At 43.0% G+C, this 16109-nt stretch overlaps 3 protein-coding genes across 4 annotated transcripts in view; all 3 read left to right on the top strand.

Annotated features, from left to right (window-relative positions):
* Positions 1–1531, top strand: part of atosa (atos homolog A) — a 32320-nt gene extending 30789 nt beyond the window's left edge. Inside the window, exon 12 of the mRNA XM_086188195.1 lies at positions 80–1531. Coding sequence (XP_086044321.1) covers positions 80–233 — 154 coding nt within the window. The 3' untranslated portion in view covers positions 234–1531. The remainder of the gene's footprint in view (positions 1–79) is intronic.
* A 1790-nt stretch (positions 1532–3321) lies between these two features.
* Positions 3322–6765, top strand: arpp19a (cAMP-regulated phosphoprotein 19a). Its single transcript, XM_086188179.1, has 3 exons — positions 3322–3546; positions 4499–4621; positions 5159–6765. The coding sequence occupies exons 1-3, from the start codon at positions 3490–3492 to the stop codon at positions 5327–5329; spliced, it is 351 nt and encodes a 116-aa protein (XP_086044305.1). The 5' UTR covers positions 3322–3489; the 3' UTR covers positions 5330–6765.
* An 824-nt stretch (positions 6766–7589) lies between these two features.
* Positions 7590–16109, top strand: part of myo5aa (myosin VAa) — a 50286-nt gene continuing 41766 nt past the window's right edge. Inside the window, exon 1 of one of the 2 annotated variants that reach the window (XM_086188108.1) lies at positions 7590–7918. In XM_086188108.1, coding sequence (XP_086044234.1) covers positions 7892–7918 — 27 coding nt within the window. In that variant the 5' untranslated portion in view covers positions 7590–7891. Of the gene's footprint in view, positions 7919–12664; positions 12910–16109 lie in introns of those variants that run through there. The other variant, XM_086188117.1, reaches the window with a different exon arrangement.

The following is a 16109-nucleotide window of genomic DNA, read 5'->3' as shown; positions in this document are numbered from 1 at the left end:
CTGGTTTTCACCCACAGTGAAGCATTTCCTGCCTGACTCATCTTTTCTTTCATTTGCCTCCCGCTGCAACTCCAACCAGGTTCCAGAGCTCAAAGTCTGGGAAGATCTACCTCCACAGGGACATTCGCCTGCTGTTTTCAAGGAAGTCCATGGAGGTGGACAGTGGTGCTGCGTATGAGCTCCAGTCTTTCACAGAGTCCCCCATCGACCCACCATTCTCTCCTCGCTGCTGAGGCCTGACTTCCTCCCTCTTCCCCCTGGCAGGCCACTACTGAAGCTGCACTCACACCTCAATGCCAGCGAGAGACTCAAGCTGTTAGCCTGTGGCTAATATTGGAAAAGAGATCTAAGGACAGCGGTCAACAAGACTCACCTGGCATGTGCCCAAATCCTTTGTCTCCCCGAACCGACAAAGGGGGGCTCAGAGCCTGGGTGACTCACCAGAAATGAAACATTGTTCTCTGTTAAGTGCATGACCTTTGATTAGAGAGGTTTGGTCCAAGCTTAAGGGTTCAGTTTGTCATCCTGAACTCGTGGTCAAGAAGGCCTTACCAGATTTGATAGGTAATTCTTTTTCCTGCTGTTGTGTGTATCCCCTCCAGCGTCTGGCAGGAGCGTAGAGACCAGTGATTGTCTACAGAAGCAGTTGGACTCTTGTTTCAACAGAGTTTGTGCTACATTACTCCAATCAAAGTGTTTAATTTGGCCTCGAGGTGACATGATGGATAAGTGTTGAATCTCAATTTCTTTCTAAATGCAATACAATGCCCTTTTTAACTGTTAAAAAATGTTTAAGCTTGTTGAATATGAGATTGATTGACCTTAAATTGAACTCAGTGTTGACCCTGTGATTCGGGAGTAGAGGGAGTGCTAATGGAAGGGGACCTGGGTGTCCGTTTGGATCCATCCATCCCCTCGTCCTAAAATATACACACACCATGGACCACTCAAGAAGACGACCATGCGATCAAGCTGGATTCAACTGAACACATCACAACAGAACATCAGAAGTGCACTGTGGATTTTTTTTTTCCCCCTCATAACTGGAGATGAAACAGAAAATAGTAATATTCTAATACTTTTGTACTGTTACAAACCACTTTATTGGAAGTGTTGCAATAGAAAGAGTAACCTTAGTTTAGTGTTTACACATTCACTTTCAGTTTACTTACCATCGGTTTATTTAATATTTAAAATAATATTTCAGTTACTATTTGTGATGTCTGTCATGCTTAAGATGATTTAGTGGAAACTGTACATCATAGTATTTTTGACATTAATATTCAAATCTGAAAAAAAAATATATCTATATATCTTCTAAAGCAATCTTGAAATCTGCGCAGTCTCTTTGTGTTGTTTTACCCTCTCTGTTCCCTGGCCTGCCGTTTCCTCGTCTCACACTCACACTGCAAACATGGAGGATATTTTTGGTCTTGATTAAAGTGAAATGCCCAAAGAGAGGATCAAGAGAGAACATTAAAATTATGTTTATCTTACTAAAGTTGTAAGCATATTCAGGCCATTATTAAAAAAAAAAAAAAAGTTGAAAATGAGGAATGAAGTAATTTTGAAATGTAAATTGGTAATGGGGGGGGGAGGGGACATTAAAAATTCATAAGCTTCGATGAAAAAAATCAAACAGTCAGTTTACACTGAAGATGAAATTGAAAATGGGAGTAATCGAGAAATATCAGAAATGAAACTCAGTGGAAACGCTTAAATGGAGATACTTCAACTGAAATACTGAATGAAAACTTTTTTTTGGCATTTGGCATTTTAAGTCGTATCTTTTCTCTTCTCCATTGTCAGTCGAGCATTTTCCATTTGTCTGCTTCCTCTCTCCGAACGTGACTAGTCCGGTCTGATATTGGGAGTCTCAGTCAAACGCCAAATCTAAATGTATCCGTTGTACAAACTGAACTCATTTGACATTCAGAGAGAGAGAGAGTGCAAATGAGGACTCTTAGGTACTGAAGTGAGTCACTCTTCACATTTGGCAGCAGTGATGTGAGGGGTGAGAAACATTGACTGGAGGTCAGCTTAATATTAACTGCTACTTCAAAACACTCTCTTTATATACTTCCATGCCTTTTTTTTAACTTACACTAAGGCTTTTTAATATATTGTCATTGGGGTTGTATTCAAATGGAACAAAACTTCTTTTTAGATGAATTATTCAGGTAAATATCAGAACGTACAGGTGTATGCAAGGAACACTTTGTTTAATCCTGGAAGTAATAACACAATGACTTCGACGGTCTGTCAATTCTTCGTAAAATCTGGGTGTAGGAAAAAATTACGTGCTGCACTTCCAAATCTTGTAAATGAGCCCAGCAGGTGAAAAGATGTTTCAGGAAAATGCTCCTTCAATTGTTTTGGAATAAAATGATTTGGAAATGTACCATCAGGAGATCCCGGTCCAGTGAGTAACAGTTAATCATGCTGTACTTTGACAAACACAACCTGTTTTAAAAGCTACTGCTCCTGTCAGACCTGTTACCAGAGTAATTGTCTTTGCAAGTTCAGAATAAAGAGATGGTAACAGCCGCAACTCATTTTAGACCGTCGATGGATTAAAACTTGAAACAAAAAGAATTTAAAACCGCCAATAAACCAAAGCTGGAAAAAAAAACCATTTAAACCACAATCTGTCGGCCACTAAATCCTGAGTTTGTAATTTTTTTTTAAATTTTTTTAGGATTCCAAGTTTTTTTGTTTTTTTTTCTCCTCATCATTCGATTTTTACATTTTCATATGCCTCAAGCTTACAAATGTTCAAAATCAGGAGACAAGTAACGCAAAAAATGAGGAAAAAACCTCCGTCAGTGAAAGGAGATATTTCTTGGGTTTACTGGATTATTGCTATCAGTGATTACAGAATAATTTGCAGTGTTGTTGAAACAGCAACACACAATCAATTACGAACACTGACCAAAGTAAGAAGAAAAAAAGATTATTGTTTAAAAATAAATCCCTTACTGCGCAATCTTTCTGAGACGACATGACACACAGTTGAATTATTGGTTGCTGTCTCAACGGTGTGTGTTTCACGTGGATGCGGTGCCTCGTAGTTCTCTAGAAACTGAACCCAATGTACAGCATGTAGCCGGATTGTTCCAAATAAAAGAACCCGTGTCTCATGTGCTGGGGGCGGAGGGCCCATCGTCCCCCAGATAAGAGGGTTGTTTGACTGAAGTCTGGATTTGTGTTGCAGCACATGGGTTTAACAGCTGTTCTCTGTGTGTTATGCAATTTAAAATCCCGTCCTATCCCAGCTCAGCGGAGGCAGTTCACGACAAGAGTGCCCGTACGTGGACGCGCATGGTGTCTCCGCACGTGACGTAGTATTTTCTTGTGCGGGAGTGAGCGCTCCGTAGGACTCGTGCGGGGACGGAAAGTCAGAGCGGCGGCAGCAGAAGAAGAGGGGATTTGGGGATCAGCTGCTAGCTAGGGAGCGGTTGAGAGCACAATATTATTATAAATTTACAAATGTCGGCGGAAAACGAAGAAACACAGGCGGCTGAAGAGACACCGGTGGACGAGAAGGTTCGTTAGCCACCGTTACTCGGGGAGAAATAGCAAGACGACGGTTGTTGTAGCTACATACTTGTCACCTAGCCTGACGTTAGCTCCTTCGCCCCGCGCTCCTTATTGTTGACATTTCAGCTCATGTCAGCTATTAATTCACGGTCGGTTTAGTTAGACTTAACCTGCCATGTAACAATTTTGTTTTACTGGTTGGCTACTGTGCCATTTCTGCTCCGTATTCAGTGAATCTGATGTATGGTTTTGCTGAATGTCAGGAGTAACGTTACCGCTAGCTAGTGTGAGCAGCTGGCTAAGCTAACAAGCCGCCGTCATAATAGTCAACGGGCATAGCCCCAGCTAACTGTTAGCTCCGCTGCTAACGTTAGCGTGTCATTATCAAGCATATTGCAGTAGTTTTGGCTTCGAGCCTTCACCAGCTGACGTTATCTCTCGTGTCTCTGTCTTTACGGCAGCTCTATAGGTGCCACCTAACCAACCGCTCCCAGTTTTCACGCCCAACACAGGGCTTTTGACAGCCCGTTAGCTGTCCAACCAACACTGACATTAGCTCGACTGTAACGTTCCCGGAGCTTAACAAGCACCCCTTATGTTCATAAATCTCAGAGTGCAAGTCTTTTGCGATCATTTTACATTCAGATCTAACTGTTTACGCCATGTCAGATATGCAAATGTACATATTAGCTGCCACAAAACGTTACCGAGTGGCTCTCGCTGTCGTTGAAAGCTGATATTGGGTCAAGTGTCCCAGAAACTGGTGTCGAACCTTAATCTGAAAGTTGGGTCCTGTTCAACAATTTTAGATTAGTAAATCTGGCAATATTAACCGTATGAAGGCTGTCTTTCAACGTCACAAGTTAATAAATGGAACAGCGTGAGCCTCGGGGCCCCTGGTGAATATGGTTTAGCATGTGTTCTTGTACAATGAGACTCTGTCCTGTGGTGTTTTCAGGAGGTCCAGGACAAGATGATCAGTCCTGAGAAGGCGGAAGAGGCCAAACTGAAGGCTAGATACCCAAACTTAGGAAACAAACCTGGGGGTTCTGATTTGCTTCGTAAACGTCTCCAGAAAGGGGTAAAGTAATCAAGTGTTTGAGTAAATGCTGGAGAGTTTCTCATTATTTGTCGGTAACAGTGCATCTGCATGCAGCTGCCATTCTTATTGATGTACCCTAAACTAATATAGTTGAAGGTTTTACTAGTCTCATACAGTATGAGAATTGGTTATTTATTCTCTTTTCAAAGATAAATGTTGACTAGATTTCAGTATAACACAATATATAACTATGCCAGAAACTCTGGCACCTCAGTTCAAACAGACAAACAAAATCATCATGTGATGTATCAGTTTCTTTACCGAAGTAATGTTTATTTACTTGGTAATTTAACAATTAAAATAAAAACACAAATCAAATAGTTGATGATGGATGTCTTGATTACATGAATATTTGGCAAGTAAGTCATTTTATAACTGACGGTTGTTTTTGTTATGACATTTCTAAGTTTGAATGGTGTGATTAATGGTGTTATAAAACATGTTCATGAGATTGTCACTGCTGTTTCTGCTCAATTTCTACAAAATGTGAATCCTGTGTCTGACATTTCTTTATAGCAAAAGTACTTTGATTCGGGAGACTACAACATGGCTAAGGCAAAGATAAAGAACAAGCAGTTGCCGACAGCTGCACCCGAGAAGACTGAGATCACAGGGGACCACATCCCCACCCCCCAGGACCTGCCCCAGAGGAAACCTTCTCTGGTGGCCAGTAAACTGGCAGGCTGATGCACGCATGGCCTCAACAGCCCCTGCAGCTCCTCCCGGCCCCAACCCTCCCCACTCAAGTCTCAGAGCTGTAACATTACCTTTCCCACCCTCGCAGTACCACCTGTGTGCCCCCATCCCCACCCCACCCCCAAGCAGGAACCCACACCAGCACAGCGAACTGGCTTGCTGATACATTCAAATCCTGTTTATTTTTGTTTCCACCATGTCTGACCCTCTCTCCGCTACCTCCTATTCATCTCTCTGTACCCTGCTACCTCCCCAAACTCAATGTCCTTCTCTTACTGTCCTTTTTTTTTCGATGTTCCTTTCTTTTCCTCTTCACTCCCATGTAAGATACACTGAAAGACAGGACAGCCGAGTGTGATGAAACCTCTGTAAGACTACTGGGCGACTGATGCCATGGTGTTTACTGGCTTATGAAAGAGGGCGAGCTGCAAAGCTGCTTCTTGCATGGTTGGAGGGCTTTATTATGGTGATCAGGATGCCTCAGTTTGGAAGTGTACATATTTGCTTTTGTATGGCACAGGGGCAGATGTCAGCCTTTTAGCATTTTACATGAGATTTGTATTATCATTCACTGTATTTCCTTACTCTAAATTAAGCTGTCATTATACTTGAGTGATTGAATATAGTAATCCAGGGGCCAAGCTCAGTTTTGTTAATACTTTGGTAGTGAAACATGGGGCGGAGTTGTATCAAAGGACCACATGGTAAAAGCCTGAGTGTCATTGTAAATTGCTACACGTGACCCAGAGGTCCCAAAGACTAACCTCACTGAGCGCCTTTTTAACTCATCAAGGTGCATTGAACAGACATTTACACAGATGTTCCATAAAAGAACTGGTCGCCAGACTGGTGCTTCATTCAAGTCCTCCTGGAACTAGGAATGTTTGACCTTCTTTAAGGTGAAGCATGAAAGAGAAGGAGGGGGGTGCTGTATTTGTTCTAGGCCAAGCTGTAATGTCAAACACTGCAATGTAGTATGCAATGCATTTTAGCCTCAAAAGATGACAAAATTGTCTTCAAAGTTCCAAGTTCACGTGAATGAAGCATCACCTTATCATTACAGGATTAGAATATATGAGACCTTCAAGTTCGATTGCTGTCTGTAGGGACCAGAGTGTCTGTCCTGAACACCTTGGCTATAAATCTGTGGGCAAAAATGTACTGGGAGCAGCTTTTGGCACTGGGAACAAAAAGTGTTATGCATCATGATTATGCTTAAGAGAAACGTATACTCAATGGATGAAGTAGCTTTATGTTAAAAATGTTTCCTCGGCCCTGTGTTGTTCTGGGGTCCTGACTAGATGAGGTTTACCTGCTGTGTGGTAAATCTAAGCTAGCACTACATCTGTCTGAGCTGTGCATGTATATGGCTGCCCTGCTGTCAATTTGTGCCATTTTGTTTTGTAAATAAAATAGTTTTGCACAAATGTTGAATTTCTCCTTCGTATCTTATTCATTATTGTTTTGAAATATCAAATCATTGCATACATATGACCACAAAACTTTTCTTAACATTCATGACCAGAATTCAGTGTTGACATACCAATAATCTCAATTAAATTCTAGCAAGCCTTTTGCCATTGGTCCCGACTGGGGTTCCCAAACCACAACACAGCACAAACGGACAGGAAATGCATCAAAACATCTGGAGAAGAGAGTCATCAGTTTAGTCAACACGTAAAAGGATTTCCTTTTTCTTAGTAAGTAAAGACAATGTTGGATCTCCTGAGAGAATCTAATTCAGAGCCATAAATGAAAACCCTCAAACACTTGAAAAAAAATTTCCACTGTAAAATGTGATGCTATTCCATCACATAATACTAACTGACCTACAAATATATATATATTTATATATTTTTTCCCTCAGTTTTGAACACAACTTTTGGTATGAAGTTTATCTTCAACCATGTTCATGATTTTTAAAAAGGTAGCAGTGGGGCCTGCATACAATGAAAAGGCCCTAGCACATTAGCATGAGAGTGCAAACATGTTTTTTGACAGAGCAAAATACAAGTCAATCTTATGGTCATGAATTAATTAGACCGCGGGAACAAGCTATATATGCTTGATATATGGACCTACCAATAATATGTTTTACTATTTAAATTCTTTCTTCATATGGCTCATTAAAATAAAATAAAATAAAAACTCTTTCTGGCCCCTTCACGCCACCGTATATCACCGATATGAACCCCCTTTTGACTTCGGTCTATTTTTTTTTTCGTGATGTTTGTGTTCCATCATATCTCATCACTAGGGGGCGCAGTTTCCCCACGCAGTGGCAGCCTTCTCCGTTTGGGCTGAATCACTTCATCCATCGTACCCAGAATGCAAAGTGAGACACCGAAACCTCAGCAGCTCCAAGCTTTTTTTTTTTTTTCTTCTCCTCTCTTCTCCCAGGTTATCATGGCGATAAGAGACACATCTTCCCCGTGAGTCCCGGGAGCAACAAAGGAGCTCCACCACATGAAAACACACTTTGAGTTCCATGCATTGCGGTGACCTGCCCGAGTTTTAGCCCAGATTGGAGTGAGGACATAGCGTGTGGCCGTCATGGCAGCGTCGGAGCTGTACACAAAGGTAAAACAAGTGTATATTTGTGTGTATGTGTGTGTGTGTGTGTGCGTGTGTGTGTGAGTGTGTGTGTGTGCGCGTGTAACGTTAGCTGTTTGCTAGCAGGACGCACCTCGAAGCAACGTTGGTCAACGTCCTTGCTGCAGGTTACGGTTGTCAGCCGAAGCCCTCAAATGGAAGGTTTTACGTTCCCTAGAATTACTTCAGAGAGGGGGAAAAAAAACAAAACGTGCCTTTCTGACGGCTGTTTTGGTGGTAAATGAATGAAAGTGTCATTATAACTCCACAACCTGCGGGTCGAATGCGCACCCATGGGTGTCTTAATAAGAGATTTCAGTTAGCGCTGAATTGGGTGCAGCTGAGGAATAAATGCGGCAGTTTTTCCTAATTCAGACTTGTCGCGCTAAAACCTGACATCAGATTAGATTTATCCTCACCTCTTTTTTTTGCCTGTCCCAATCATGAGACCGCCGGGCCTTCATATTTTCATCATCCTCCACTGGAGGTTACGGGCTCGGATGATGCAAAGGCGGTGCCAGCCATCATGGAGGCTCGGGTTCTACGCTTTTAAGCCGCAATATTAATGTTTTTCCCCTCTCAACCTGAGCTCCCTCCTCTCTGGGATCGTTTAGTCTTGACACTGGTGTATGGCAGGGATGTGTGGTTCGGATGTGAGCGGGGACTCGCACTGTTGGGTACCGCTGAGATGCTGCGCCGCATCCGGACGGTGTAGCATCCTCCCTTTAGCATCCAGGAGGTTTAGTCAAGTGGAGGCCCTGAAGCCTCGGAGGAGCTGCACCGCCTTTAGCGCCCGCTGATGACAATACATGACTGTTGCTGAAGAGGCCTGATACACTCACGGCTCCCAAGGTCATAGACCTTGTTGATATTTTTATGTCATAGATCATACTGTCGATGTGGAAGAAAGTGGTGTGTGTGTGTGTGTGTGTGTGTGTGTGTGTGTGTGTGTGTGTGTCTGAGAGAGAGAGAGGGAAGATGAGTCACCCATCCCCCTACTTCTTTGACAGCTGTTCAGCCTTTTATTATGTTTTGTGGCAGTGGGAGAAGCGTGACTGTTTGTGGTGACGTTTAAAAAAGAAAGACAAGAGTCAGTCAGCAGCATTGAACCACCCTCCACCCAGTTGGCCCAGTGATGCTGCTCTGTTGCCTGCGTGTGTGTGTTGTCTCTGGAGCTGTTGATGTGCTTAAAGACGCCGCCTTTTACACAGATGAGACAGATTAAATCCTGTTTGCTCTGCTGAAATGTCCTGCTGGGTTGATGGTGTGTGTGTGTGTGGGGGGGGGGGTGTTGTCAGGTTCGGAAGGAGGAAGGAGTGTTTGGTTGTCCTCCAGAAGATGCCGCATCGGGTCTTAGACCTCGTGACAGGATGGCATTTAATAGATCAAACAATCAATGACTTGATAAAAGGACAGACTTGTTTGTAGAAGATTCAAATATTTGTCAGTCTGAAGACGCCTGCTGATTGCTGCGCATCTAAAGCGTAATGCAATTTAAAAGTAAAGACACAAATTCAGCTTTGATTTTAGAAAGCTGATAATTCCAAGTTATGTTGAGGAGTTCATGTTTTTGCAGTTTGTTTATCTGTCGGCAGGATTACGTAACACCTATGATGCTGAATTTCACCATCTTTTTAGCGGAGGGGTGTAACACGGGCCGAGGAAGATTAAAATTTAGAGCGGATCCATTTAACATGGCAACACTGGATTTGGCTGAGTTGGCCTTAATGGAGGTTATCGCTTTGAGTGCCCTCCAGGTCCACTACGTGTCCTACTTACGTGGAGGTTGTAACAAGTGTTTTACTGTCATGCAAATCTCCAGGGTGTTTGTCTGTGCATCTCACCTGTGTAAGTGGGGTGGCCTGAATATCAGCAACACTTCTACTGGATCATTTGGGCGATGTAGGCCCGTAAACACCATCAGTTACGCTTGTATTCGTGATCAGCACGAAATTTAAATCCTAAAATGACGTGAAAAACATGTGTTTGGTTTAAACTGAATACAGCTGATTGTGTAGCTGAGGACCCGGGCTGGGATTTCAAAATAAAGGTGGTGGGTTGCGATATGGGCAAATGGATATTGATTCAAACTGATGTGCTGCTACGCTCCTATGAGACACCTCTCATACACCCTACATGTGCTGGTTCTGCCCCAGCAGCACCGGGGTGTGGAACAAGTTTGTTTCCTGAGCACTAATCATGAACCCTGCTGTTGACTTCATGAGAAACTTTTGGGTTTTTTGTGAATTTTTGGGTTTGGCATGTGAGCGTGGCCGGGAAACACAACATTAGTGTTGGGTTTGAATGGTGCTGTCTGTTTCTGGAGTTGCCCTCTGATGTCAAACCCTCTCCAGGATTTACTTTTCCTACATGGGGCTGCAAACAGTCTGCCCATTGTGTGTATGAGTCTGCCTTATAGGAGCGAATTGAGCTGTCCGGTTAGCGCACACATGCACGCACGCGCACACACGTATACACACACACACACACACACACACACACACACACACACACACACTGCTCTAGTATTGGTTTCACTCTGTCTGACCCGAATAAAGAGAAGGTGAAAACCCATTTCGTAGGTTGGAGATATCATTCGTTTTGAAAATCAAATTGTTTTGCTTGATTTCCACTCTTTGTGCGAATTTAAATCCTGAACATTTCCCATCATGCATTTTAGCTGCAAACAAATCAATAAAATATAAGAAGTGCTGAAAATGAATGCAGCAGTGTCGTGTTATAGGAAGCTGGGAGGATGCTCTCACGGCTGGGCAAGCGAGACTGTGACTCAGACCTGGGAAGGCCACTCCACACACACACACACACACACACATATATATATATTTATACATATATATATATATATATATACATATATATATATATATATATATATATATATATATATATATATATATATATATATATATACATATATATATATATATATATATATATATATACATATATATATATATATATATATATATATAATATAATCCCCCCCCCCCAACTTTTGAAGGTGTGTCTCACAGCAACATAGAATGAATAGAATCAGACCTGAGACACACATTTAACCATGAGCCAGAATCAGCCTCTGATTGCAGGTCAGGCATTCTAGATTTGTCTGTGTAAGTGAGGTGTTGATGACGTGTGACCTTCAGCGGCTCAGTCGTTGGTCGGATACAGAACAACACGGGATGAATTCGCCGACGAGAGACGGACCTCCTTGGGTCTGGTGCTTCCATTCCAGTGGAAGGACCATTGGAGAGATGCTAAGAGATGATACGCTGCAGTTGTGTTTTCTTATTTCCTGCCCTTAGCAATGACGGCATATTAACCGCTAAAGTAGCAGCTGATCACTTCAAATGCAGTGGTGCTGTTTTGTTTGAGCCAACAGTAACGCCACGACACTGCTCACTGTTTTTCTTTCATGTTTAACTAAAAGGCCTCAAGGCATCGAGATGTTTTTGGAAGTGTAACCTTGCATTTAGCAGAGGTTCAGAAGAGGCCATCGACCCCTGGTATCTGTGGAAGTGATGAGGAAAGTAGCAGAACCCCCCCCCCCCCCCGTATCCGGCTGAGAAACCGACTCAGTCTGCATTTGTCTTCCAGCCTCCCAGGATGGGAGGTGTGTTGCTACCCCCCGCTGGGTAAAAACAACAACACATGTAGTCCAAACACTCGTTTCCAGAGCGGGAAAGTGAGATCCAGTCACAAATGGTGACAAGTGGACACACCAAGTCTGACCTGATGCACATGGGGCTTTCCACCAGTGATCAGATCACCCAGGATGTGTTAATGCCAGCGTGTTAAATCCCACCGCCACACAGCAAACCCGTCCGGTGGAAACTCTTCTACGTGAATCAAGGAGAAGCCATATCAAGTTAGAAGTCAAAAATAGTGTGATTTTGTTTTCTTTTTTTTTTTTTAAAGAAAACTATCTTTTTGTAGTTTTAAGTGTAACAATATTGCAGTAATATTTGTAAACTATGATGTGTGGGCTCATTTGACTTGATCAACTCTTTACACATAAAATCTTTTTTTTTTTTTTTTAAATCACAGTAAAATCCAGAACAAAAAACAGTATTATCTGAAGACAAAACTTAATAAATACATTTTATAGAGTAGTATACATTTTATATTAAAGTTGGATTGTAAAATCTTGTGGTAACGTCACAAGTCTGCGCTGCATCAGGTGGCAAACTTTTTCATCAAACATCGCTGCTGGATATTTTTTCCCCTGCCCAGCTCTATTTGAGAGCATGTGCGTCGGATTACGAAGAAAACCTGGTTAAGTAGCTGCGTAGTCATGTCACATACACTGAGGCGTGCAGTCATCACTGTCCTGTCCATCTTTCTACGAGCAGGCCTGCACCTCCATATGTAGTTCTCCTCACTGTTAAGACGCCAGTTGATTAATTTCATAAGCTGAGGAGGAAACGTTTGGCTTCAGCTCAGTTTTTTTTTTTTTTTTTTTTTTTTTTTAGTCTTAATCAAGAAAATGAAATGCGTAATTGTTACATCATGCTGACTGATGGAAAATTTGGGCTTTTGAACATAACAAGATGTTCTTTCAATCTAGAGCGCCGGAACTAGACTAGCTGCTGTCAGACAACAGTTGTTTGGAGGACGTCAGTGGTTTGTAGGAAAGCCTTGTTTCTGGCTCTGAGCGTCTGATTGCCTCAGTGCTCATGTGATTGAGGAAGGAGGACGGGATGTTTGACGGACACAAGGGATGGCCACTTAGCTGTCACAAGACGAGGAAAACAGGGGAGCATGGTGAACTTGGCTTGTGTCTGCAGACACAATGGGGAGGTTTCATCCCCCAGAAAGCTCTGCAGCTCAGTGCCTGGTGTGTTAGGGTCTTGTGGCATGTGTAGCTGGAGGCTTCCAGAAAACCAGCAGATTCACAGCATGAGCTAGAGGCTCGCTCGAGAGACAAGATGAACCGGGAGTTGGAGTATATGTTTATGCAAGTAAGTTTTATTTAATTTCATCTCTCAGGTCACACGGCCTTCCTTTCATTCATTGAGTAGAGACGGATGAAACCTTGTGATGGACTGTTGGATCTCTGGATCTACTGAGGGACAAGCTGCTTTCTCTCTGTAGCCTGCATGTGTGTTTGGTAACTGATCCTTAAATTATGGCATTCTGGTCTTGAATCAAGTCCGTTGCCTCCCCAATGGGGAACATGGACCCCTGATGGTGACACACCCTTCCTCTGGATGTGTCCCTGGAGAAAAATGTCACTGAAACAAGCTGGGCAGTAAAAACTGCTGATCAGCAGCAAATCTCATTTTAGTTCGAATAGAGTTTTGGTTTCTAGAAAAACAATAAAACCTTTGTTTTGGAATGTCAAAACCCAGGAACAGGATCCTAAGATTGAGACCCATCCATGTTCCGACCTCGGATGTCTGTAGAAGCGTGTTCACCTTCGGTGGTCAGAATGACGAGGCATTCGCTCTCCTCTTGGGTGAATTTGCAGGTCATTTACCTCCTTATTTGTTTGTTCTACATTGTCGGTGTACTTGAGTAGAGGCAATGGGCTAAACTAGTAGAGCTAGAGGTTAGATTAATGTTGCCTACCCTTTCTAATTTTGGAGAACTTTCCCTAATTGATCAAATCTGGGCTGTTGACTCGATGTAAGAAAAGACAGCTGTTTTCCCGTTCTCCTCCCCCGATGTAACAAGCAGAAGTTAACTCCAGAGTCAGCACTGACCCAACTAATGTGATTAGCTGCCAGGCAGCATTACGACTTCTTAGTCAGAGACTCTTATCTTTAATAATCGCTGCCTATTAGCACGCTAGTTGTGCTAGCAATCTGGTTTGAGCGCACCTTCGGGTGCAGTGAGACGACCAAAGCTGCCTCCCCTCAAACTCTCCAGCAGCTCTGTGAGCTCCAAGTCCTGGCGTCATGCTGCGTCTGTCCAGCTGAGCAGAAAAACAGCCGCTCCTCACATGAGTGGCATCATGTGACGAGGCCTCAGCAGTCTGGGACTCCATTGATTGCTGTACTGAGAATATGTGGACAAAACATGTTCACATACCTCTGCAGCTGTGCAGCCCTGAAAAGAGGAAAGATTACAATTACTTTCCACACATTTATTTAACACCTCTCAGCTTGTAAAATTAATTACAGACGTTAAAAGAACTCTTTTTTTTTTTTTTTTTCCGCGTAGATGTTGTCACGTCCTCTCATGGAGGAGCAGTTTATATTGTCGATGCCATGTTGTGGTCATGAAACCTATTAGAATTTATTCTGTTGTTGTTGTGCTTGTAATATTTGCTCAACAGTAGGTTCAGCTGCTGAGTGAACTCATCGCATACTCCAATGCAGCCTCAAACACAGACTGTTGAAGGGCAGCATTTTATGTTTATTGGAATGATTTTGTTTTCATTTAAAAAATCTGATCGCAAATAGAATGAACACATTTGAATATTTCCCACCTTCAACTAGAATGCAGGAATGTCCCGCCCGACCATTTATTTATGGTTCAGTGAACATCGCAGCTGTTTTCAGGATCATGGCAAAAAAAAATTTGATTAAATGTAAAGCAATAAACGTATGGATTGTTACGGCGGGATCGTAGTCCAGCACAAGCTATGGAATGGAATGTGGATCACCTATGAGGATTGCCGCCATCATTTGCATCATCTGATCTGTGAATTAATTGAGTATCGGCGCCTGATTCTGACGTTCCTGAGCTGATATCCCACCTCCATCCAGTCAGCCGTAACTTTTGAACTCACAATGTAGATATAAGAATTTCTGAATGCAGCACACCTTCGGAATTCCTACAGAAATCACATACAATGAGCCGTGGCCCACAGTCCCATGTGCGACCAACAGGAGTGACCAGTGGGTGGGTTCAGGAGTGTCGCAGCAGGCCAGCGTTGTTGTAGTTGAATAGTGAAAGCTCCGAGCTCCGTATTAGACGAGTGAAATCTCTCTAATCTGTTGATGTCTTGGTGTAGATTTGCAAACACTCCAGATGGAAGCCACGCCCCATGGCTGTAGCCCTTTCTCCCCAAGACGCATACACACTAATGTAAATATCCAGGACACACACACACACACACTCCTTCCCAGTGTCCTGATCTCGGTGACCTCCTCAGCCCTTCGTCAGAAGCAGGAATGATCTGACACTGATGCGTCAGCCGGGACCAAGAAGAGCAGAAGGGTTTCACGATTGCATCTCAAATGGATTCGACTCTCTGGGTATCTGGCACCGTTTATTAACTTCTTCTAAGATGACAGCCGTCATTAAATTGTTGGTGATGTGTTTTGGCGCACAGGAAGTAGTCCAGTTCTGCACTGTGGTTCCTCTAAGCTTAGTCATACATTTAGTTTCTCTTCGTTAATGTTTGCTTCTATTCGCTGACCTTGTTCTGCATCCATGTTTCATGTGTCGAGAGATCAAACTCGGAATCTTTTGTTACAGTAGCAGTGGTGGTGTTCCAGCACATACGGTCCATGATTGTAACGCAACTGCAGTGTGTTTGACTGGAATAAGATTTGTTGGCGTTAAACCCTGAGATGGCCTAATCAGCTCCTGATCTTTTGTCTCAGTTAAAGCAGGATTAGCATCAGCAGCCTTGTTCTGCTGTTCACTGACCTGTGGGAAGGTACAGCATTAATGCACAGCTTGTTATGGGTAACTTCTGTTTCCTCTCAACTCACAAGTCGCAATCTTTGATATGTTTGTTAAAGGTTTTAGTCCATGTTAGTATGCAATGGTACTGCAACACTGCCCTAGCCCTGCACGCAGATGGGCAATAAGTTTTACAATTAAAATAACATTTGTATTATTGTCATGTACGTCACTAAAAAAAATGGGGCTTCGTTACCTGTACCAACACAGACACAGACATTCGTTCACATCACAGGAGCTGGTAATTTAGAATCAACCTAAGGTGTATGTGTTTGGTGTGGGAGGAAGCATCCAGAGAGAAGCCGTGTGTGTGTGTGTGTGGGGGGGGGGGGGGGTTAACACATCATCAACGCAAAGATGTCACAACTGCTGCGTTAACATGACCACAGCAGAGCAAATTAGCTCTTAATGGTTGCTGTGGTTTGTATGTGAAGAGAAAAGGTACAGTTTAGTGTGTGTGTGTGCGTGCGTGCGGGCGTGCATGTGTGTGTTTGTGTGTGTATGCACGTTGTGTATCTGTGTG

This window comes from Aulostomus chinensis, chromosome 2 (assembly GCF_037954235.1).
Source record: "Aulostomus chinensis isolate RoL2024-O1b breed Wild chromosome 2, RoL_Achi_v1.0, whole genome shotgun sequence".
NCBI classification, from domain to species: domain Eukaryota; kingdom Metazoa; phylum Chordata; class Actinopteri; order Syngnathiformes; family Aulostomidae; genus Aulostomus; species Aulostomus chinensis.
The sequence above is the reverse complement of the archived record's forward strand: the minus strand, read 5'-3'. Positions and strand labels throughout refer to the sequence as shown.

Coding starts and splice junctions, on each gene's coding strand:
- arpp19a (XM_086188179.1), top strand. CDS start 3,490: ATGTCGGCGGAAAACGAAGAAACACAGGCGGCTGAAGAGACACCGGTG. Junction 3,547..4,498: donor AGACACCGGTGGACGAGAAG/GTTCGTTAGCCA, acceptor TGGTGTTTTCAG/GAGGTCCAGGACAAGATGAT. Junction 4,622..5,158: donor GTAAACGTCTCCAGAAAGGG/GTAAAGTAATCA, acceptor ATTTCTTTATAG/CAAAAGTACTTTGATTCGGG.